General features: G+C 42.5%; 2 protein-coding genes across 7 annotated transcripts; one reads left to right on the top strand and one right to left on the bottom strand.

Moving 5' to 3' along the window:
• On the bottom strand, positions 1 to 6,748 carry LOC308469501 (vomeronasal type-2 receptor 26-like). Of its 4 annotated transcripts, none has more exons than XM_080992053.1 (4): positions 5,870 to 6,748; positions 3,419 to 3,646; positions 2,690 to 2,816; positions 1 to 1,246 (listed from the first exon to the last, which is right to left on the bottom strand). In XM_080992053.1, exons 1-4 carry the CDS (start codon positions 6,641 to 6,643, stop codon positions 342 to 344), a joined length of 2,034 nt encoding a protein of 677 aa, XP_080848179.1. In that variant the 5' UTR covers positions 6,644 to 6,748; the 3' UTR covers positions 1 to 341. The 4 variants fall into 4 exon arrangements, with proteins under 4 accessions (XP_080848179.1, XP_080848181.1, XP_080848182.1 ...); XM_080992055.1 differs by having other exon boundaries at positions 5,064 to 5,982; XM_080992056.1 differs by lacking the exon at positions 5,870 to 6,748 and adding an exon at positions 4,228 to 4,307.
• A 410-nt stretch (positions 6,749 to 7,158) lies between these two features.
• LOC308469503 (vomeronasal type-2 receptor 26-like) lies at positions 7,159 to 24,334 on the top strand. Of its 3 annotated transcripts, none has more exons than XM_080992064.1 (5): positions 7,159 to 7,377; positions 15,202 to 15,493; positions 19,520 to 19,747; positions 21,613 to 21,739; positions 23,304 to 24,334. In XM_080992064.1, the coding sequence occupies exons 1-5, from the start codon at positions 7,367 to 7,369 to the stop codon at positions 24,206 to 24,208; spliced, it is 1,563 nt and encodes a 520-aa protein (XP_080848190.1). In that variant the 5' UTR covers positions 7,159 to 7,366; the 3' UTR covers positions 24,209 to 24,334. The 3 variants fall into 3 exon arrangements, with proteins under 3 accessions (XP_080848190.1, XP_080848189.1, XP_080848188.1); XM_080992063.1 differs by lacking the exon at positions 7,159 to 7,377 and adding an exon at positions 13,331 to 13,718; XM_080992062.1 differs by lacking the exon at positions 7,159 to 7,377 and having other exon boundaries at positions 15,357 to 17,053.
• Positions 24,335 to 25,138: the final 804 nt, after the last annotated feature.

Genomic DNA, 25,138 nt, shown 5'->3' with positions numbered 1-25,138 from the left:
CTGTAAACCTGAAATCTGTAATTCAATATGATGTGGAAGAAGAAAAGTATTTGAACTATAAATTGTAGTGCTTTCCGGTAAGATTGTTCCTTATCTACTTCAGTTTATACAAGGTGGTTAGGATCCCACCCACCCATATATACCTCACTAAAATAGTTAATCAGCTTAGCAGAAATCAGCAAGCCATCTGCTGTCTGCTTTGGTAATGTAGCATTTCATATGCTGGGTTGGGTGGGGGTTGGCTTCCCATGTGAGCACGTAAAAAGGTTAACCATCTATCTGAGCGTTTTCACATTCCAGTCTTCAAGAGGGTTTGACTCCCCTCTTGCTTTACCTCAACCTTAATCTTTCCTTCTCATCATTAAGTGTGCCTTTGTATTCAAATCAGGCCTCAAGACAATGATGTAGCATTTGGGAAGGAAGATGCAACCCAGTAACCCACCACTGGAAGCCAAGATGGAGAAGATCTGCACAGCCACCATGTGTTTCCCCTTGGTGCTCAAGTAAGTTGGCACAAAGGAGACCCAAACACTGCAAAACACCAGCATGCTGAAGGTGATAAACTTGGCTTCATTGAAACCTCCAGGGAGTTTCCTGGCTAGGAAAGCAACCGTAAAAGAGATGGCAGCCAGAAGGCCCATGTAGCCAAGGGCAGAGTAAAACATAGTGACGGACCCTTCATTGCACTGCAGAATTATCTGTGTGACCTGGGAATCCATGTCCAGTTCTGGGAAGGGGGGATATATTCCGATCCAGGCAATACAGATGCCAAACTGAAAGGCAGAACCAAAAAGGACAATACCATTTGCCAGACTCTTTCCCACCCACCTGCTAATGCTGTTCCCTGGTTTTGTGGCCATGAATGCCAAAAACACAGTTATAGTTTTTGCCAGCACAGAAGAGACGGCGACCGAGAAGATGATGCTGAAGATGGTTTGGCGGAGAAGGCAGGTGACCTTTTGAGGCTGGCCGATGAATAGAAAGGAGGACAAAAAGGAAAGCAGGAGAGAAATGAGGAGGATGTAAGTGAGGTTTCGGTTGTTGGCTTTAACAAGTGGAGTGTCTTGGTATTTAATGAAGATTCCCAACATAGTACTTGTGATTAGGCACAAGAATAGGGCAAAGAAAACCAAGGTAACCCCCAGAGGTTCTTCATAGGAGAGAAAGACTATAGTCTTGGGGATACATTGATCCCTCTCATTGTTTGAGTATTGATTTTCTGGACACTGATGACATTGATCTGCATCTGAAAGAAAACATTATTTTTGTACATCAAACCCCAGAAATTTCTATATCATCCGTATATTCCCTACCTAAATAGAGCATTTCCCCCCTTTTTAGTAATTTTATTCAATCTTCTGAATTGTACTGCAGTTCCTAAGCAACACCTCAGAGTGGATAGGATGCAATGAATACTTCAGCCAGTTGTCATGAAGACCCAGTCCTGTTATGTGGTCTTCTGTGGAAGTCAAGAACTGAATAGTAATTGAAACTAGGGCTGTGCAGCAGATTTGGCCAAATTGTGAACTGACTCAGGCCAATTTGTGCCCTGTCTTGTTTAGGCTGAAGCAGCTACAAATGACTACAGAGTGGATCAGGTTTTCCTGAATAGATATGCAGCAATATGTGCTAACTGGTTGCCCCAATCTCTGAGAAATCCAGGCAAACTGTCTCCAAACTGTTGCAATTGTTAACACCATATAAGGACAACATCATATAAGGACAACGCCAGTGTTGGGAGAGCAAAAGTTAAAAAAAGGTCAGAACCTTACTCAGCACTCTCCTTTAAAAAGTTAGTTGTCTGTGTCTTAGTATTCCCCTACCCCTTCCAATTTTGACTCTAGTTTTTAAATAAGGTTTCTTTACAGCTGGGTTCAGTTTTCTGTGTCTGGCCAGAATTTAATCTTGTGTTTGTGTGGGGGTATGTCTGCATTGTGAGTATATTCTACACCTTCCAGCAGATACCAAATTTAGCAAACTAATGCCCTCTACAGGGGCTGCTGTGGCTCAAAATTTCATGTCTCTATTTTTTAAAAAGAAGAAATCGATGGCCATTTTGGTTTTGCAGTGCAAGTCAATTGGCTTTTCAGGAGATTTGTATTTACTGGATCACAATCTGGATTTGAATCCAGTGCAGGTCAGATCAGGTCTGGAATGAATCAGGTCTGATCCAGATTTACAAGTCATGACTGCAAATCAAATTGGGGTGAAGTCTATGCACAGCTTTTCTGCCATTGCAATTTTGTGATTAGCAGTGTAGCACCACTGAAACAACTCATGACAAGTCTTGAGATTTCTTTCCAAATGTCTCTTTTTAGACCTAGCATGATTACTTTCACAGTGAACCTGCTCTTCTTTTTTTTTTTTTTGAAAAATATTTATTGGGGTTTACAATAAAAGTGAACATAATGAACAATATAACAAATATCTTAACATAATTTCACATTTTCTTTGGACTTCCTCACATCTCTCGCTCCCACTTTCATCATTATAACTTTTTACCAGCAATTTATTATCTTATTTGCATTCTTATATCTCATTTATGTATTTATAATCTTATAATTCTCAAAAAGGTTTATATTTTCTCAATCTCACTTATTATCTTATATCATCTAGGTTAGTGGTTCACTAACACAGTGAACCTGCTCTTCATCCCTCAGAGCCTGCTGTTCCTTCAAAGCTGTTTTACCTGTGTGACTAGAAATGGCTCCTTCCAGGCATGGGGCGCATTTATAGCAGCAAATTTGCTGTCCTTCTGGCACCACTTTGCTGGATCCTGGCTGGCAGCTTTCTGAACATGTGGAATGGGGCCTTGTCTAAAGGGCATCAAGAAAACAAACAGCATTTTAGGAGCTCTTGCATTCTCTGTAGGTACTATACCATTCTGCTCTGATGGGTCTGTGTCTTAGAAAACTGAATAATAATACTGATGATGATGATAAATTTTATTTATACCCTGCCCTCCCTGGCTAGAGCCGGGCTCAGGGCAGCTAACACCAGTAAAATTACAGTAAAATCATACTAGGGGGAAAAACCAATTTAAAATACAGGTTAAAATGCAATTTAAAATGCAGCCTCATTTTAAAAATAGCTCATAGATCAAAACCTTAAGGGGAGGGAAAACATAAGGGTCAGATTGAGTCCAAACCACTGGATCAGGTTCCTCATTCTTGCCTTAAAAAAAATGATCTATATCTACATCCAATGCTTTTTTTCTTTTTAAAAAAATGCTTAGGGGTACTCTTGTTTTCCTACTCACATTGAAATACTGCTTCTCAATGAGACCAAACTTAGATTCACAAAATGCGTACCCCCAGTAACCATACAGTATTATTATATTTAAATAACAAATGTGAGGTTGCAGCTGAGACCAGCTTTTACATTCACTTTTAGCACAAAACACAAATACACTCCCCACCTGGTTGAACCATTTGGGCCACACAGTGGCCTCTTCGTCGATAGTCATCTCTAGACCTGAGGATTCCTGGGTCTCCAGCTTCCCCACTTTCACTTTTACGGCAGTTTGGTTAGGAAATGTGACCAAATTCACAATATCGTAGTCAGCCACTAGCTCCCTATCCTCATCAAAATGCACCTCGTCCTCCATTGTACTGTTGAAACGGACGCTTCTCAGAAAAGGGGCGAGCTAGTAAGAAAGAGAGAGTGTGTCAACATCTGTAAATGAATTAGATTCATCTCTTCTTCCATCCCAATCTTCATTTTTAAAAATTTATTTGAAAGAAACAGAGGTAGTCCTTGAATGTGGGAACAAGTGTGGAAAAAGTGAAAACAAGTACAGTGGTACCTCGGGTTAAGTACTTAATTTGTTCCGGAGGTCTGTTCTTAACCTGAAACTGTTCTTAACCTGAAGCACCGCTTTAACTAATGGGGCCTCCTGCTGCCACTGCGTCACCACTGCACGATTTCTGTTCTCATCCTGAAGCAAAGTTCTTAACCTGAAGCACTATTTCTGGGTGAGCGGAGTCTGTAACCTGAAGCGTCTGTAACCTGAAGCGTCTGTAACCTGAAGCGTATGTAACCCGAGGTACCACTGTATTGGATCTATGATGGGGGGGGGATTCATGAAAACAATTGTTTTGCTCAGTTCCACAGCTACACACACTTCATTAGAAAAGTGATTCGTAGAAGAAAATTTTTAATTAAACATGAAATAGAAAAATGTTCTTATGATATGAACACCTTTTCAGTGTGAAAATGGTGGGGAACCTGTTATTTTTCTCCTGACTGGTCCCAGAAAAGTTATAACGTAACTGTGAGTTCAGTGGTAGTCTTCCAAGAGGAATTAGACTTACAGATCCTTTTTTAAAAAAAGATTTCAGTTATGGCAGTTAACAGTAGGCTCTTGCTTTTACATGGGACAAGAGAATTGAAATGGGTCAAATCGTGATAGGTCCTTTAATGGTCATTCAAAATCATTAGTCCTTTGCTACAGTCCAATGAGAATACAGATTTCTAGGCAGAACCTGAAGACTGGTCAGAGAGGGTTTTAGTAAACAGATTAGCAATTTAGTTGAATCTAGCCTAAATGGTTAGCAACAGGAGGCACACTCTATTTAAGCTGTGTAATTATAAATAATTGGTGGGGTTTGTAACCCCCAGTTTACACAGGCCGGGTTCTTGACAAGGGGTGACTCAGTTGCACTGGCAGGAGTGAGCAGATGAATCAATCAATCAGTCAGTCAATCAATCAATCAATCAATCAATCAATCACAACCAATGAAGAATTGCGACAGAATGACACATGGAGAGGCAGAGGCCAAAAGCAGAACAGAAAACAGGAAGGGACACAGTGAGGAATCACTTCTGTGGGTTGCATTATTCAATTACCCTTTTTCATCTGGCATACCAACAGCCATTTTATGCCCCAGATCACCAGCTCAGAATTATTGACTTAGGCAGATACTATCGTAAATTGGAGCTGGCTTAGAAACACGAGAAACAGCTTTATGCTAAGCCTGGCTACTTCTCTATCTAGACACATTTTTAAAAAACCTCTGATTAGCGTTGCCTCTTTAGGAACTCGGGCAGAGGCACTTCTTCACCTGCTTATTTGAATCCTTTGAACTGGAAAGGCTAGAAATTAACCTCAGACCTCCTGAATGCAGAGCAGATGTTCTACCACTGTGCTACAGACCCTCACTAGTGGTGTAGGAAAAAAATGCAAGTGGCCAGAGTTTAAGGGGTCATCCAGACTTGCACTTGTCCTGCACCTAGAAAACATGTGTCCTAGTGGTTTTCTGATTGTCCCACACTTTCTAGGTATAGGTCCAAGCAGTTTTGCACTTGTCCCACTGCTTTCTTCTGGAAAAATCCACTCTTTAGTGATGAATTGGAGCAAACATCAATCCAGAGAAAACCCAGTTGGTGTTTCTTCTGGGGAAAGCAGTCTGAATGAGTGTTATGGCTTGGTCTCTCCCACAAATGTGAGATGACTCTGGCTGTTAATTATTTCAGATTTATTGCTAAAACAACAAGCTAGGATGGAGCTCCTCTACTCATCGTCCTCCCCAGAAGATGGAGTTGTCCAGACTGAGCTCCTCCCCCTTCCCCAGCACTGAAGCCCCCACTTTCTCTTCCAGTATCTTTCACATCTCGGCCACTTTTGAGATCCTACGAGATTTGGGAGAGAATGTTTCCCGCATTCCAGCGTCTGCCTTCCGCTGCTAACTGTTCTCTCCCTATGCCTGCTTCTTCTCCTCCTATCAGCATCTGAGCTTCGCTGACAATGAGCCCTACATGAAAGAAAATACTACATGAACACAAAACCTTACAGTCAACCCATAATATTGATATATAAAATTTGATAAAAATTTCACCTACAATGGATCTCTTTCCCTCTCCTTCTTACCTGCCATGGGCTTATGCTCAGAAAATCCACTCTTCTGTCTTCTGCAGGCATCACGTGGCTAGATACAGATGTGAGGAGCTCATGGAAGGCATGTGCCACAACATAGACTGCATTATAAACATTGTAGCTCTCAGCAGACATTCTTTTCTCAAGCCAATGTGTGGGGAAATCATCAAGCTTTCTCTTCCCCATACATCTTTTCCAGGTTTTTCTTGACCATCTATGGTTGGAATCAGAGCAATCAAATGCTTCTGACCAAAACTGATCGAGGAAATATTCATCTTGAATCAATAGGTGGTCTTGGAATTTTGACCTCTTGTTTGTTTGGATGGTAAAGGACAATGCACCGTGGAAGGATTTGACATCCCAGAATGCAAAAGATGTGCTTAAGGTGAAACCCCACAGAGCTGTGGAGACCCAGACTTTCCCTACAGGGGTCCGTTTTCCTTCTTCAATCCTGTTCAGTATGACAGGCAACAGACACATGGAGTCAGGATCCCCAAAGTAAATGATCACGTTAGCTTTTCTCTGTGTAAGGTGCGCTTCCAAATAGGAAGGTTTTCTGCGTGAAACATGAACGCCAGCAGCAATTAGTTGTTGAATCCTATCTGTGAAGGCTACACAAATGCCGTTCGAAAAGAATATTGTCTTCATGGTTCTCAAAAACCAATCTCCACCATCATGCTTCGGAGCAATGAGACCGACCCACATCCACCTGAAATGGAGAAGCATTTTCACCATTCCCATGTACTGGTGAGTTTCCTTTGGGCTCATCCAGTAGGAAGAGGGAAACTGGGATTTATCATTCAGAATATTGTTGACAAAGCCGTAAGTGAGCTAGTAAGAAAAGGAATCAATGTTTAGTGTGGGAAATAAAGCTCAGACATTGCCAGCCTAAAACCTGCTTAGCTGCACATCCTTACACATAGAATCATAGAATAGAATCAAAGAATCATAGAGTTGGAAGAGACCACAAGGGCCATTGAGTCCAACCCCCTGCCAAGCAGGAAACACCATCAGAGCACTCCTGACATATGGTTGTCAAGCCTCTGCTTAAAGACCTCCAAAGAAGGAGACTCCACCACACTCCTTGGCAGCAAATTCCACTGTCTTACTGTCAGGAAGTTCTTCCTAATGTTTAGGTGGAATCTTCTTTCTTGTAGTTTGGATCCATTGCTCCGTGTCCGCTTCTCTGGAGCAGCAGAAAACAACCTTTCTCCCTCCTCTATGTGACATCCTTTTATATATTTGAACATGGCTATCATATCACCCCTTAACCTCCTCTTCTCATGTCGCACTGAGTTCAGTTGAACTTACTCCCAGCTAAGTGGATACCAAATTACTGACATATCTTTCCAATCACCCTATGCTTGACTACCTTTGCGGAGCTGTTTCTGGAGTACAGCCTTGCATCTGTGCTCTGGACAAACTTTCCCAAACCGAACTCGTTTGGCTCCATTTTTCTTGCTGACACACCGAACAATCAAATTCTTACAGATGCAGGCCAGGTATTATGTGGCACCTGTACAAATAAAGTTCAATTCTGCCAATCAAAGGGGTTCAGTGGGGACGCATGGGGTGCGGCAGTCTTGTAGGAAAACTGGTTCCGAGTTTTTGAGGAAACAACATGCAGAAGCAAATAACAATAAGAATTCTCCCATTTCACTTTGTTAGATGCTACTTGGGGAGGGCATGTTGATGTGTCACTTGCAATGCAGCCTGCCTCTGTGTTCAGGGTTCCAGCCAGTCAGACACAACCTTTTTCCATGGATGCTATCACACACACACACACACACCCACACCCCACAGGTTTTCTAACCCCACACCCACTCTTGAACAATCAGCTGGCATTCCAAAACCCCATAGCAGGCTCAGACCTCCTTTAGCAGTTTCTGTATTTGTGTGGCCAGGCATCCCCCACCCCCCACCCCCCAAAAATATATCATCTAGCACCATGAAAAAATAAGACATGACCACTTGCATTTGGGTCAAATCAGACCAAAACTTTATTGATTACAGGTGGAAGAGGCATTGTAGGCATTGTTGGAAACTAAAATGGCAGCTTCCACTTAAATGCCCTGGAACATTACAAGCTTAGGGGCATTTCAGAGTATAGCAAGAAATGTAAATGGCAGCTCCAATCTACCCTGGGGCTCACAGCAATGCTTCTGCCATCCACTGCTGCCCAGTGCCAGAACCCATGTGGTTTTGCTATGATGAGAGATCTCTCTCATGCTGACCCTGAGGAGAAAACCATCCTTCAATATCTGTGCATGCCTGTTATGTCCATACCTGAGGGACCTTGTAAACATCTAGCATGGTTGCCATCTGGAAAAAGGTTTCAAAGCCCCCTCCTTGAATAACAGCCAGGAGCTTCCCTTGCCTCCCACACTTGAAATTAGGGACCATCCAATGTCCGGTAGAGAACAGGTCCATGGTTGCTTCATAAGTATTCCTGACACTGAAGCAGTTTTCATAGATGCTGTAGCCAAGGGTGATATTGGGTAAGAGCTCAGGGTTTTCATTGATCTCATTAATGGCAAAAATGATAGCCAGGGCATGCTGGTAGTTCCTTTCCAACAGTCTGGAATGAAAAACAATTGGAATGTTTCATATAATCATAAATCTCAGCTCCTGTGGTATTTCATAATACCAGGAGAGGAAGGAGAAATATTGTTCTATAGTTCTCCATGACTTAGTTATATCTCTGATTAAAGTCTCAACCAACAAGCAAGTAATATGCAACCATCTATATATACAAGAAAAAGACAGCTCTCTATATATTGGTAGTGTGGCTAATTGGAGCTATATCAGTTTCCCCAAAACATTAAGATACTTCTCCACTTCTTCAAATACTAAAAAAAAATGCTGTATTTGGAACATTTATAAAAAGAACAGTCCTTTAGAGAATGCTTCCCTCTGCCTTCCCTGCAAAACATGGCAAGCCAGGAGTTAATTAACTATTAATAAACTATTAATAAATTGATACCTACAAACATCTATCAAGTTCAATCTATATATAATTTCACACTAAGGTATTTAAAGGTATTTATAGATAAGTTGGAAAATATGGGAATTTCTGAATTGTATGATTAATATCTAGCAATTTATAGGTGATTTTGTGCTCATTTTATACCTGGATTTTTCTCCCAATATTTATCTCTATAAATCAGTACAACTGATTATGTCCTACTGAACACAAAGGAACTTACTTCCAAGTAAACAGTCACAGTGAGGTTTACTTCCAAGCACAGATGGGAGAGAAATTGTATTAAACAGAGGGGGAAATGTGGAGAAGCAAACTTATAAATGGAAAAAGGAGAAACCGAAATTGCCAGGTTCACTCAACCCTATTTCCAAGAACACTGTAATCAAGTAAGTCTCTGTGACTTCTTTTCAAATGTGTTGCTGTGTAGAGTCCTGATCAGGATTGTAGCCAGCCAGTCATGCCCCTTTCCTGGATATGCCAGTCGATCCCTCCAACAATTTTACTAACAGCACTCTGCCTGCATTCTGTGTCCACTAAGCTTTCCTTTTTAAAAAAATAAAATAAAACGTGTTTTTCCAAATGTCGGGATTCACCCAAGCCAAATGAAACCTTCCATTATGTCTAAATGATGTTGTTCTTTTCTATATAAGAATCTAAACTCAGAGAATGAGTTCCCTATTAGCACAGACCTCACAGCAGTTTACAGGGACAGGCAGTTGCACGGAAGATCAGAATTGGCTGAGGACAATTAAAAGCTAAGAGCAAACAACACTTACGGGAAGAAGTCGCGGACAGGGTTAGACCTGAAAGCATGTGTCGGATACACAGCTGTCCTCACAGGTATAACTCCACTAATAAAGTAGTCTCCTGGTCTGTAATAATTATTTGGAGACATTCGTAGGCTCGAGAGATCTCTGGGTCTGTTCATCGCTAACCCCAAGTGCAAATGAAGCAATAGCAGTAGCAGCAGAGTCATTTTTGGCAGAAACAAGCAAGCCAGAGGCACCCTCCAATCTGCAAAGAAAAACAGAATCGCCTTGCAAGCCTCATCCTATGCTTGACTTTGCAGAAGAAGATGGCAAGTCTGGCTTGTGTGTTAAAGGAATTGTAATGAAACATCAGACTGTCAGACTATGTCTGTTGGTCTAAATCCCAGCCCTCATCCTTACTAGCCCACTAAATATATTCATGTTACTCTCTTTCCAATTTTGGAGCAAGAAGTTATCAGTGATTCTTGGTTCCTTGGTGGTGGTGGTGGTAGTAGTAGTAGTAGTACTGACCTCCAAAGTCACCTATGGAAAAACCCTGTTGAATTTTGGTCACAGGAACACAAAATCAATCACAATGATTTTGATAATTGCAGGGGATGTATAATCACCTCCCCAAAGTTGTACACTTTCTCTGAGGTGCACAGGTGCACAGCAGAAGAAAACATATTTGCAAAAGTTCAGCCTGAGCTATGTCATGCTTTCTAATTAAACAATTGACAGGACAGAAAACTTGGACTAATGTTTAGTGGAGGTGTTAGTAACTTTGACCCTCCAGACTTCTTTCATAAATATGTGAATTCCCTTTTTGATACAATATATGTAGGTCCTCTTTATTTTTCTTTGTGGTCCTTCTTCACCCTTCATCTGCCAGATTCTGGAGGGTGCTCAGCTCTCAACGTCAAAGGAGCCTTTAAAAAAGGGTGTCGGGTTTGTATGAGAATTGAAAAGTTAACCCAGTGTTTCTCAAACAATGGTCTGGGACTGAATTGTCCCAGGCCTGGTTTTGGTATAGAAACTGCCTTGATTGGCCTGTATGATGACTTCTACTGGGAGAGAGACTGAGGAGCATGTCCCAGTTACTTATTCTTGACCTCTCAATGGCTTTCAATACCAGATGTGTTCTGCTGGAGCAGCTGTCCTAGTTGCTGGTGGGCAGCACTGCTCTGTGCTGGTTCAGGTCCTACCTGGATGGTCATTTTCAGAGGATAGTGCTTGGGGCGTATTTTTGGCCCTGTGTGTGGCCCTGTGGAGCCTCCAACGCGGGGTTCCACAGGGTTTAAGTTGATCCCTCATGCTGTGCAAAATGAACGTGAAACCACTGAATGGGGTCATCCAGGGCCGTCTTTAGCAGATGTGGCGCCGGGGTGCAAATACCCGCTCAGTGCCCCCAAATTACCATGGATGGGGGGGTGAAGCTGCGCACTGCCAACCATGGGGGAGGGGTTGTGCAACTCTCCCCCATGCCGCTGTGGGAGAGCAATCCCCGCAGAGGCTTGGGAGGGAAGCTGCGTGCCTGCCAGCCATATGGTTGACGGGGCGCAGCTGGCAGGTGTGCAGGGAAAGGGGAGGCCACCGGCAAAGCCGCGCAGCTCCCCCACTCACTGGGGTGGCCCTGAGAGGCCTGCGCCCTGGCGCAACACACCACTAAGCCATATGGGAAAGACGGCTCTGGGGTCATCAGAAGTTTTGGAGCACTTGTCAGCAATATGTTGATGACACGCTACTTTACATCTGCAGGTGTGACAGAGGAAATGGGAGATCAAGGTCTTGCTTAGCATTTGACTGGATGAGAACCAATAAACTGATGCTTAATCCAGACGAGACTGATGCACTGTTAGTGGGTAGTTCCCTAGATTGGATTGATGGGATGTGTCCTGTTTTGGATGGGGTTACATTTCATCTGAAGGAGCAGATCCATAGCTTGGAGGTACTTCTGGGTCCATTGTGGTCGCATGAGAACTTTATGCTTTGCCGCACCAATTTATGGAAGATTTCGAGGTTTTATGACTTCAAAGCGATCCCTTTTCGACGTAATCACCCAGAACTATCGGACCTGAATACTTCTTGTCATTAAAATAATCATTTCCAATCAAAACAATTATTCGACATGGCATTTTACCCCCACCAACTTCTTCTAAAATGCTCCACACAAGTGTACATGTGAACAAAAACGTAAAAAAACGACATGTGGCCATAGCTCAAAAACTTGACCAGATTGAGCAAAACCAATGTGATTTTTGGATTCAGTGCATCAGATTCGTCCTAAATCAACTGAAAAAATGCAGACAACAAATTTGTTGTTGACCAGTGTAATCTACCCATCAGAGCAGAATGGTATAGTACCTACAGAGAATGCAAGGGCTCCTAAAATACTGTTTGTTTTCTTGATGCCCTTTAGACAAGGCCCCATTCCACCTGTTCAGAAAGCTGCCAGCCTGGATCCAGCAAAGTGGTGCTAGAAGGACAGCAAATTTGCTGCTATAAATGCAGCCCATGCCTGGAAGGAGCCATTTCTAGCCACACAGGTAAAACAGCATTGAAGGAACAGCAGGCTCTGAAGGATGAAGAGCAGATCACTGTGAATGTAACGGTAATCATGCTAGGTCTAAAAAGAGACATTTGGAAAGAAATCTCAAGACTTGTCATGAGTTGTTTCAGTGGTGCTACACTGCTAATCACAAAATTGCAATGGCAGAAAAGCTGTGCATAGACTTCACCCCAATTTGATTTGCAGTCATGACTTGTAAATCTGTAAGCACTCCACATTAAGTGTTGTAGTTTTTGCACTTCCTAAAAATTACAGAAATTCTCTGTTCATCCTACAAGGAATGTAGACAGGTAGAGATTTTCACTCCATTCAAATTAGACTGGAAGGTCTGAAAGGAGGGACCTGTTTTTTGTGTGGCAGTGATACTACGCTGTAAACTCTCATCTATAGCACTGGTGCTTTATAAATATAGTAACAATTTTGACAGATAAAAGCCTTCAATTTAAAAGAAAAGGGGCGAAGTTCTTCACATTTATTAATCCTCCACCCTCAAATGTAAATTGTATATTCAGAATTTTCTCTTAACTTCTGCAAAATGGAAGCAGTAAAGATTCAACGCAGTCTCACACGTCATTCTCATAATTTAGACTCTGTAGTTATACTTTCTCTTGGTGTTTTAGCTCCTTTCTCTAAGGACAATAACAATTAAACTTTTTATATTGTGGAGGCACAGGACACCTTGGTGCACACTGACAACCTGTTTTTTCAGGAGCCAGTGGTGACAAAGGAAACTGCTTCCCAGGGTTGTCCAAAGGCATTTTTCTGCCTTAGGCAAAATACAAGATGACACTTATGGTCAGCTGATGGTCACCCACAGCTCCACTAAACATGGTCGAAGTTCAGTGCCCTTTCAGTTGTCCCTCAGGAAAGCATGACATGACTTGGGTGAACTTTTGCAAACATGTTTTCTCCTGCTCTGCACCTGTGCATTTGCCTCAGAGAGAGCATGCAAAGAGGTGATTATACATCCCCTGCAATTATCAAAATCATTGTGATTGATTTGTGTCCCTGTGACCAGAATTCCACAGCATTTTTCCAGAGGTCACTTTTGAGCATTATCAATAAATAAAAATAATTCGAACCCAAAATTATCAATCATTTCTTCCACCAAATTTGGATAGATAGATATATATGGCTAATAAGGATGGGGACTTGGATAAGCAGAGGTGGTCTGTGGGTCTGATGTTTGACTGCATCCCCATTAGCCTAGATGACAGACCTTGAAGTGAGACACAGGATGAGGCTTGTAGGCGGTTTTATTTATTTCTTGGCAGATCTCTCTACAAATTTATTGGTATAATAAAGTCAATTGAAGGGGGGTGTCTGTTGTATGCTTGGGCCTAAAATGATGCTGCCGCTGTTATTGTTTCATTTGCACTTTGGGTTAGTGATGAGTGTAGATGCAGATATCTCAAGCCTGCGAATGTCTCCAAATAATTATTACAGACCAGGCGATTACTTCATTACTGGAGTTATACCGTTGAGGACAGCTATCTATCCAACACATGCTTTCACATCTGACCCTGTCTATGACTTCCTCCCGTAAGTGTTGCGAGCTTTTGATTTTTCTCAGCTAGTTCTGGTCTCCCCTTCAGGATTCTAACATGAGCTTCAGACTCCCAGGTCCTCAATTTCAGAATATGTTTTGCAAGGTGCCTTGGGTAGCAACCAACTCACTCATAACTATGAATGGCGGCTGCCCCAATGGTCCCAGTTTTCTGGGCACAGATGCAGTTTTTCAACACCTACTCTTGCCAAATCGCTTTCCCTTCTTTGCTGTTTGCTGAGATTTAGAAGAAGCTGCTTCAAAGTACTAGTCCATATTTCTTGAGGTGCCCTTTTCCTTCAGGAACTCTTGAACAGCTCTTGAACAGCTCAGTAGAACAGTGTCTGCCTTGCATGCAGAATGCCCCAGCTTCAGTCCCCAGCATCTCCAGGAGCTAGCCCTCTTGAAATCTAGGAGAGCAACTACGTCAGTGTTGATTACACTGAACTGGATGGAGTAATGCTCTGATCCAGAATACATCAGCTTCCTAACATCTGACGCTTTGTGAAGTCTACATTGGTGAACCCTAAATTTAGCTGGCACGCTAAATCAGTTTCCCCCCTGACTTGGTTAATTTTAACTGACTTTATGCTGCAACCCATTGTCCCACTGTTGTAGTATATAAGGACTGAGAAAAAAGTGACTTTTTAAAAAGTCACTTTTCTGAGAATTATTATTATTATTATTATTATTTCTATACCACCCTATACCCAAAGGTCTCAGGGCGGTTCACATAAAATATCAAATACATCAAGTCAAAACAAAACCAACAACCCAATAACACCCCCCCCCCCAAAAAAGAGCCAGCATTTTTAAAAAGGGTATAGGATGTAGATCAAGGCAGGCAGGCCTGGTTGAAAAGGAACGTTTTTGCCTGGCACCTAAAGGTGTATAGTGAAAAAACAGAAGAAATTAGTAAATGTGAGGTAAAAGTGTATTTAACAGATAATGTACAATGAAAATGTTTGGAAGTATTTTTTAGAACTTCAACTACTTTTTCTTCTTCTTTATTTTCTTTTCTTTTATTTTCTTTCTTTCTTTCTTTCTTTCTTTCTTTCTTTCTTTCTTTCTTTCCTTCTTTCTTCATAAATTGTAGTGTCATGTGTATTGTGAGGTATACAAAGTATCTTTGCTTCAGTTGCCACCATTTTCTTTTTTTTTTGTTACAAACAAAAACAGAGAGTGTTGTATAAATGTTGTATAAATGTATATTTTTAAAAATAATAAAGATTGAATTGGAGGGGAAAGAAAGAAAGAAACCCTAACGTAGCCAGGGCAGGGTTTTTCTCTTTCTTGCTATGAGACATCTACAAGACGAAGCTCAGGTCTGCTTCGTACATTTTTAAACTAGTGGAATAGACATGTTTTCAGGTCTTCCTTCCAAGTAGGTCACTCATAGTCTCTGGCATTTGGGGGGGGGGGAGCAGGACTGGAACATACCATTTTACCAGTTGATATGCCATTTGCTTTTCATTCCAGGATAGTGGAGACAAACTATCAGCACGTCCTGGCCATCCTGTTCACCATTAAAGAGATCAGTGAAGATCCTGACCTCTTACCCAATATCACCCTTGGCTACAGCATCTATGAAAACTGCTTCAGCGTCAGGAGAGCCTATGAAGCCACCATAGACCTGTTCTCTACCAGACATTGGATGGTCCCTAATTTCAAGTGCGGGAGGCAAGGAAAACTCCTGGCTGTTATTCAAGGAGGGGACTTTGAAACCTTTTTCCAGATGGCAACCATGCTAGATGTTTACAAGGTCCCTCAGGTATGGAGACAGGTTGCTAACCATGCCACACATGTATAGAGATACAAAGGGAGTCTTTTTCTCAGGGTCAGTTCCTTGGTTGAGAAATTCATTGGTATAGTATCCCCCTCCACAAAATAAGCTGTGGTACTGATGGGCTTAGCTGGTGGTGAGCAGCAATGGTGGTGCTACTGAGAACACCAGAATGGGTTGGTTTGAGCCAGCATTTAAATTTCCTGCAATCCCCTAGTTCAGCAGCACACTGCATTGTGCCTTGAGTATTTGGGGAAATTTAGGTGGAGACTGCTACTGGAATTTCCTACAATAATCCATATTGATGATGCATCAGGCCACTTCAGCGCACTACAGGAAATGTGAATAGTGTGAGGTTGGGAAAGGTGGGACAGGATGCAATTCTGCTCAAAATTCCTCCATCCTTGGCTGCTAATGGAAGTAGGAAGGGAATTATGATGTTCATGGGGTCTGCAAAACAATGTTGCAATAGTGCTGGTGTGTGCCAGCCACGCATAAGATTGTGGAAGTCAAATGTACAATGATTCAAAAGCAGGTCAATCAGTTGCTGCCACCCCAGGCTCACTTACCTGGGAGTAAGTCCAGTCAAAGTCCCCAGAACTTAGAGCTGAGTAGATGTTTGGAACATTGCATTCTTCAGTGGAAACCATTTTTCGGCTAACAAATGTCCACATTATATTGAATGTTAAGTATTTATTGCTTTCCTCCTAGCTCACTTATGGTTTTGTCAACCATATTCTGAGTGATAACACCCAGTTCTCCTCTTCCTACTGGATGAGCCCAAAGGAAACTTCACAATACATGGGGATAGTTCAGTTGCTCCTGCATTTCAGATGGATATGGGTCGGTCTATTTGCTCCAGATAATAATGGTGGAGATCACTTTGTGAGAACTATGAAGGTAGCATTCATTGAGAATGGCATCTGTGTAGCCTTCACATACAAGATTCCAATAGTATATTCTATTAACATCCGTATTCCAAGAAGAGGACTCAATGATTTCCGAGCACACATTATGCAGAGGAAATCCAATGTGATCATTTATTATGGTGATACTGACTCAATGTTTCTGTTGCCTCATGTCCTAAGCAGAACTGAAAGAAAATTCAGTGCTCCTATAGGGAAGGTTTGGATCTCCACCGCTCTGTGGGGCTTCACCTTAAGCACATCTTTTCAATACTGGGATGTCAAATTCTTCCATGGAGCTTTGTCTTTTGTCATCCAAACAAACCAGCGGACAAAATCCCAGGGCCTTTTCTTGACTCAAGATGGGCATTTCCTTGATCGTATTTGGTCCGACACGTTTGACTGCTCTGATTCCAACCAGAGATGGTCACGGAAAACCTGGAAAAGATGCCTGGGGAGAGGAAAGCTCGAAAGCATTCCAACATCTTGGCTTGGGAATGGTATGTCTGCTGAGAGCTACAATGTGTACAATGCTGTGTACACTGTGGTACATGCGTTCCATGCTCTGATCACATCTGTATCTAGCCGCATGATGACCACAGAAGAAGACAGACTGGATCTTATGAACATAGAGGCATGGCAGGTGAGAAAGAGTGGGAGCCATTGAAATGACAGCTGAAATGGATAGCCCGTGTTTGTTGTCGTCATGCACCATTTTCTTCTGCTTGGGTTCTGGAAACCCTTTAAGCAGCGGGATGTGCTCGCTGTCCCACTACTGAGGGGGTGCATTGTACTGGAAGGGCACATGTTTTGCATGCAGAAGGCGACAAGCTGATACTTTGGCATCACCTCTTAAAAAGGATCCAGACAAGAATGTGACGGGAAAGAGATTTTGACGATCCACTGCCACTTAGAACCAGCAATATTGGGCGAGAAATTGTAGGTGTGTTCAGTATGTGTGTTGTGTATATACATCCATATGTGTGAATGTGCATGTTGAGTATCTGACTGTGTGTGGTGCGTGAGTGTGTGGTGGGATTCCACCTTCCCACTCACTCAATTTTTTTATGGACCTGCCTACCATTGGCAGGTAGCTCCCGGGAAGTCGGTCACATTGCTGCCCACTCTTGAGCTACCTGAGCAAACACTCTGATCTGCGGCATAAGACACTTAGATCTATTGGGTTCAAACCCAATAGGCTGGTGTCAGGCTTCAGGGAATCGGCTTCCTCCCCCCTTTGGCAGTAGATAAGAAGAACAAAGGGAAAGGAGTCTTCTTACCAGTTAGAAACTTTAATGATCACAGCGAGAGAACAAACAATCCATTTCCTAGGAATGACGGTGCTCCCAATTAAAGGTTCCACCACTTCCTCCCTAGTCACCCACGTCACTAATGCATCTGTATTTTTTAAAGCAAATTTTATTAATTTTAAACATTAATATTCAACACATTCATCATATAAAAGAAAAATAATAAAAGAATCAAAATCCCCCCCCCCATGACTCCCCTCCACTTCCCCTTCTGGTTTTTTAAATATTTGCTGCTTCTGCTTAATTTATTTTTCCTTATTTTTGTAATCTTTTAACTAAATGCTCTTATATTCTTATCATTTTTATACCATACCTTCTTTCAAGTCAGAACATCCATTTAATTAATTTACAGATTATTGTTTTTTAACTTTTACATTTGTTTTCTAAATTGTAAGTGTTTACTCAAACCCTGCTAGTGAGTCAATTTCTTTACAATATTTCTGTAAATACAGCATGAATGGTTCTCATTTTTTAAAAAAGGTCTCTATTATCATTGTCTCTAAGTCTTCCCGTAAGTTTCGCCATTTCTGCATATTCCATAAATTTAACTTGCCATTCTTCTTTTATTGGTATCTTGTCATCTTTCCATTTTGGGGCTGGTAGAATCCTAGCCGCCATTGTAGCATACATAAATTGAGGAGATTTCACCCCTCCCATACCCAAGAATCTCCTGATCATCTCCTGATGGTCTCTGCTGACTCTCCAGAGAAGAGGAGGCGTGTCCTGCCTATCTACTTATTCTGCCCAGCAACATGTCTGTGTGTGTGAGTGAGAGACAGTCAGTCAGTGTATCGGAGAGAGTGAGAGTGTTGGAGATCCTAGAGATAAGGTTGCTGCTAAGAGCAGCTGCAGACTCTCAGTGTAGCATTGATTTATGCTTAGAATATTCAGCTCTGTATATAGTTTTGTATCATAGTTGTAGTTATAGAATAAAAGGAAGATATTTTACAGAGCTGCTCTCCGAGTGGTTTATACTCTGCAAGACTCTGCAAAACTCTGCTGCGCAACGACTGTATTATTGAGACAGTGAATCCGGTGCTCTCAGCTCTGAGCTGTGAGTCCACAGCACTGTGACCGTTTCCTGTGAGAAGGAGGTCTCTGGCGGTGCTACCCAGCTCGCCTAGCCCAGTCGGGGTTGAGGTGCAAGAGTCCAGTTGGTGCACTGGCTCTAGGGCGATGCTGACATAAATAACTTCTTTGGTTCTTTTGGCAGTTCCTGTCCTATAATACTTAACAAAAATGCACCTGGCTTTTTAACAAAAGTTATCCTGAACATCTTTTTTCAATTTATTATAAATCATTTCCCAATAATTTTTAATTTTGGGTGGAGATGCTCTCAAAAAACGCTCAACAACTTTGTCCAGATTTTCAGTTTGGGGAATATGGCAACCCTACCTACAGGGAGATTTGGCCAAATGACCTGCTCCCAGTGGAGGCTGGCAGGAAAGAGGCAAGGACAAAACAGGGAAAGAGACAGTAGGAAACTACCTTTGTAGATTAGTAGTTTGGGTCAGAGCATTCAAACCTCTCGCTATGTATTTGTTTAGTTTATCTTGGCACATTAACTGTGCATTGAGGCAGATAGTCATGGTGGTTGGACATGAACTACCACATGAAAGAACAAGACCCAAGTTTTGAATTACACATGCCTCAGAAAATCCCCTCATCCAATGTTTCCTACAGAGTTTGGACTTCCAAATAGTTAATTGCACTGGGATGCTTCATGGCAAGTGATTCATAAATGAAAAGAAATAAATAAAACAGTTTAATTACCCATCTTGAAATTACTGCTCCTCTAGCTTCACCCTTTTCTGAGAAGCACCCACTTCAACAGTACGACCATGGACGAAGTATATTTTGATGAAGATAGGGAGCTGGTACCTGACTATGGTATTGTGAATTTGGTCACGTTTCCTAACGAAACCACCATAAGAGTGAAAGTGGGGAAGCTGGAGACCCAAACCTCCTCAGGCCCAAAGCTGACTATTCATGAGGAGACCATGGTGTGGCCCATCTGGTTTAATAAGGTGGGAAATGTACTCACATTTTACAAGCTGGTGTAATGTAGTAGCTAAGTGTGGACCATGTGAACCGAAGCCTCTCCAGATAACAATCATCCTTTTATCCCTTATTGATCCATGAGATCCTTGCAATCTGTGAGAAAGTTTCTCCTGTGAGTTCCAAAGATGTCAGAAACCTGCTCTGGAGCAGGACTTTGAATGGGGCTATCCTTGTGGAATGGCGTTCCTGTCAAGCTGTGCATTTTCTGGAAGCAATTTAAGACATTTTGGTTCTGACAGGCTTTCCCAGATGACAAACTGGTCTTTGCCATGAGTCTGTATTGTTTTAGCTTTGTTTTAAATGCATTGGCTGCTTTAATTGCACATCGCCTTGAGATGATTCTCTTGAACAGTGTTTCCCAACCTTGGGTCTCCAGCTGTTTTTGGACTACAACTCCCATCATCCCTAGCTAGCAGGACCAGTAGTCAGGGACGATGGGAGTTGTAGTCCGAAAGCAGCTGGAGACCCAAGGTTGGGAAACATGGCTCTAGAAGGTGATTAATAAATTAATCAGAAAAATTAACAATAATAAGAAAGTTAACAACAAACTCTGTCAGTGGTCTCATTCAAATCACTGTCTCACAGCCTCTCATTTGCAATACAGGGGTTAAAATACTGTGTCATAAGTTCTGCATATAAGATTAGAAGAACCACTTTACAGCATCTTGAACATTAGCAAATAAATTGCCACCTAAGATTTTGTAGACTAGAGTCCACCTAAACTTGTAACACTCTGGGGGAAGTGCTCTGACAGTGCCAGCTCTACTATTGGGCAAAATGAGGCAGTTGCCCCATTCACTGGGTGCTAACAAGTACAGGGTGGTGTCAAGGCGATGGAGGAAAGAGCTATGTGTTCTACAGTGCTGTAGGCTACTCTTCTGCCCTCAGGTGTGGGGGAAGATGCTGTCCCACAACAAACAATGAGGCAAAATTCAGCTTCCAGTCCAGCATGTGTAATGGAGTGGAGCAAGTTTGTTCCATCAATGGATGCTGGCCATGATAATGATGTTGTGCCTCCACGGTTGGAAGAGGCAACAGTGCTTCTGGGTATCTGTTGCTGGAAGCTACAGGAGGGAAAGATGCTCTTGTGCTTAGATCCTGCTTGCTGGCTTTCCACAGGCATCTGGTTGGCCTCTTTGGGAAGAAGGTATTGGTGTTTCGCAACTTTGACCTGTTGCAGGATCTTAGCCAGACCCAGTTGAATATAGCAGAGCATATGCAGCCTTCCAGAAGCAATCAGCTGCAGGCAGGAAGGATGAAGCAGGAACAAGACGCTGCTACTAGTAACTTGGTTACTTAGAGGTGTTTATTATTTACAGCAGACTTTACAAGTTACTATATACAAGATACAGACATGGATCTTAAACTCTCTCTCTTAACAAACTCCAAATGACTCTCAGAACACCACACTGACCAACCAACTATCCAGCCAAGGAAGGTCATGAGTCATCATGCCTAAGTGGTGACCTCAACCAATACAGAGTTGCATCCAAGGTCCCATATCTCTAGGCAGAATAACTCCCTCTGCTCAGTCTCCTTGGCCTTTGGCCAACTCTTAATTGCCTCTGTGGGAAGCTGCACATAGGCAAAATCCCAACAGAAGGATGCTGCACCAGATGAGCCATTGACCTGATCCTGCATGCTGTTCTTGTATTCTTATGTCCAGTTCTTCATGACATCAAAATGGCTTGGGCAGGCCTTGTTCTTCGATCACAGGAGAGAGTAAGATTCAACTCACACAAGACACAGGCCCATCAGAATAGGACGATTTATTCTCTACAGACAAAGCAGAACCTCCTCAAACACTCTTTGTTTTCTTGATTCCCTTCAGACCAAGCCTTGTTCTACTTGTACAGAAAGTTGCCAGCCTGGGTCCCACAAGGTGGTGCCAGAAACAAAGCCCGTTTGCTGCTATAAATGTGTCCCATGCATGGAAGGAACCATTTCTACTCACACAGGTAAACGGCTTTGAGGGAGCAGCAGCTTCATTGTGAACGTAGTAATGCTAGGCCTGAAAAGAAATGTTTGCCAAGGAGAAAGTACAGCAGTCGTCTTTGCAAAATCCAGATCCAGAATTTCAAGATGCAGATTTCCACAGAACAGTTACCTTTTAAATTTCAGTTCTGGTAAAACAGTTTCAGGGCAATCATCTGTCTGATGGACTGCTTAGGAGTAGAGACCCAAATGGGCTCAAGTTCAACCTTACTCCTCTACTAGGTGCTTGCAGGGAACCTTTGCTAAACCACCACTTTTAGTCATCCGACTTCCTGAGACCATCTTGGCTGTGAGGCCTGGATGACCTTCTCCCTGCCTTGCAGGCCTTTCCGCACCTGGCCTGGCTGGGCTTGGACTGACTCCAGCTACAAAAGCCGAGGCTGCTGAACAGGCTCTAGGGTTGGGGTATCGCTTGCTGCCATCATTGATATCAATCTCTTGTGTCTTTATTTTTAGATCTTACTATGATTTAATGTGGAAATTGTTCATATTGCTTGGGTATATTTTGATGTGTTTTCTTTATTGTTAACGACTATCTTTCTTACCATTTGAAATTATGTAATGTGCTACATGTTGCAAGCTGTCTTGATCACGGTTTTAACTATGGAAAGGCAGCAGACACATAAAATGATGTGTATATGTATGAGTTGACCATGATGCATGGTACTCGTGTTTTACGGTCACAGTTTTCCATCAGTTTGGAAAGATGCCTCAGTCATTTCTCATAACCGAATCTCTTGTCCCAAGTCCATCATGCTTTTCTCATGAGTTGTGGTGCAGCACTGCTACCCACAATATTGCAATGGTATAAGGGCCTGGCTTCTAGTACTGTTTAACTTCCACAACAAAGTGCAAAACATATGGTTCAAGTAGTCCTTGTTTCAGCTCTGAAATAATAATAATAATAATAATAATAATAATAATTTACTATTTATACCCCGCCCATCTGGCTGGGTTTCCCCAGCCACTCTGCAGCATATGTCTTGACAGTATCCAGCTCAACACCATTCCATTATCTGATAAGTACCGTATTTTTTGCTCTATAAGACTCACTTTTCCCCTCCTAAAAAGTAAGGGGAAATGTTTGTGCATCTTATGGAGTGAATGCAGGCTGTGCAGCTATCCCAGAAGCCAGAACAGGAAGAGGGATCACTGCTTTTGCTGAGCAGCGATCCCTCTTGCTGTTCTGGCTTCTGAGATTCAGAATATTTTTTTTCTTTTTTTCCTCCTCCAAAAACCAGGTGCATCTTATGGTCTGGTGCGTCTTATAGAGCGAAAAATACAGTAACTATTTTCCCTGCACTTCAGCTATGATCCTATGACTCCTGATTCCTGATTCCCTAGATCTGACAGGCTCCAGAAAACTGATTTCATGCTGTATCCGTGAGAAAGGTTCATTAGGAACTTCGAGAGAGAGAATGTTGAATAAAACTATTACAAAAAGAAAATGCTACATTTTGCAAGGAATGTTTTAACAAGGAAAATATTTGATGTTTGGGGTATTGAAATATTTTTTCTTTCTTTCAGATGCAGATCACTGCCTTGCGTGTCTAGAAGATCAGTACTCAAACAATGAGAGGGATGAGTGCTTCCCCAAGACTATAGTCTTCCTCTCCTATGAAGAACCACTGGGGATTACCTTGGCTTTCTTTGCCCTACTCATGTGTCTAGCCACAGGTTTCATTTTGGGGATTTTCATTAAGTACCAAAGCACTCCACTTGTTAAAGCCAACAACCGAAACCTCACTTACATCCTCCTTGCTTCTCTCCTGCTTTCCTTTCTTTCTTGCCTTCTGTTCATTGGCAAGCCTCAAGAAGTCACCTGTCTTCACCGCCAAACCATCTTCAGCATCATCTTCTCGGTCGCTGTCTCTTCTGTGCTGGCAAAAACGACTACCGTGTTGTTGGCATTCATAGCCACAAGACCAGGGAACAGTATCAGGAAGTGGGTGGGAAAGAGTTTGGCAAATGGTATTGCCCTTTTTGGTTCTGCCTTTCAGTTGGGCATCTGTATTGCCTGGATCGGAATGTATTCCCCCTTCCCAGAACTGGACATGGATTCCCAGGTCACACAGACAATTCTGCAGTGCAATGAAGGGTCTGTCACTATGTTTTACTCTGCCCTTGGCTACATGGGCCTTCTGGCTGCCATCTCTTTTACAGTTGCTTTCCTCGCCAGGAAGCTCCCTGGGGGGTTCAATGAAGCCAAGTTTATCACCTTCAGCATGCTGGTGTTTTGCAGCGTTTGGGTCTCCTTTGTGCCAACTTACTTGAGCACCAAGGGGAAATACATGGTGGCTGTGCAGATCTTCTCCATCTTGGCTTCCAGTGGTGGGTTACTGGGTTGCATCTTCCTTCCCAAATGCTACATCATTGTCTTGAGGCCTGATTTGAATACAAAAGAGCACCTGATGTTGAAAAGCAAAGATTAAGGTTGAGGTAAAGCAAGGGGGGAGCGAAACCTTCTCAAAGACTGGAATGTGAAAACGCTCAGATAGATGGTTAACTTTTTTTACTTACTCACATGGGAAGCCAATTCCCACCCAACCCAGCATATGAAATGCTTCATTACCAAAGCAGACAGCAGATGGCTTGCTGATTTCTGCTAAGCTGATTTTTTATTTTAGTGAGGTGTATGTGGTTGGTTGGGATCCTAACCACCTTGTATAAAGTGAAGTAGATAAGGAGGAATCTTACCTGAAAGCGCTACAATTTATAGTTCAAATACTTTTCTTCTTCCACATCATATTGAATTACAGATTTCAGGTTTACAGGTACCAACTGAGGTAAATTAGTTAAATGCATTTTACTTAAAGATGCACACTGTGTTAAGATCGACACTGCCATCTGCAGGAAATACATTAAACTGTCTGCTTTTTCATCAATAAAATACAGTCATACCTCAGGTTACAGACGCTTCAGGTTGTGTTTTTTCTGGTTGCGGACTGCTGAAACCCGGAAGTACCGGAACGGGTTACTTCTGGGTTTCGGCAGTCGCGCATGCACAGAACCGTTAAATCACACTTTGCACATGCGCAGAAGTGCCAAATTTCAACCCACGTGTGCACAGACACGCTACTGCGGGTTGCAGATGCTGCGTGTTGCGAATGTGCATCCTGTATGGATCATGTTCGCATCCCGAGCGTCCACGGTATTTGGAATGCAACTGCAAAAGAGACACACAATGCTCTCAAGAGGTGCCTAAAGTATGACATAAAAGGAAGTGGGGTGATTTCAAAGAGTAAGTGGGGGGAAGAAATGGGATACACTTTGTTTTTGTTTAGTCGTTTAGTCGTGTCCGACTCTTCGCGACCCCATGGACCAGAGCACGCCAGGCACTCCTGTCTTCCACTGCCTCCCGC

This window comes from Podarcis pityusensis (assembly GCF_964106645.2).
Source record: "Podarcis pityusensis genome assembly, chromosome: 2".
NCBI classification, from domain to species: domain Eukaryota; kingdom Metazoa; phylum Chordata; class Lepidosauria; order Squamata; family Lacertidae; genus Podarcis; species Podarcis pityusensis.
Note: the sequence above shows the minus strand (reverse complement) of the source record. Positions and strands in the feature narration are given on the sequence as shown.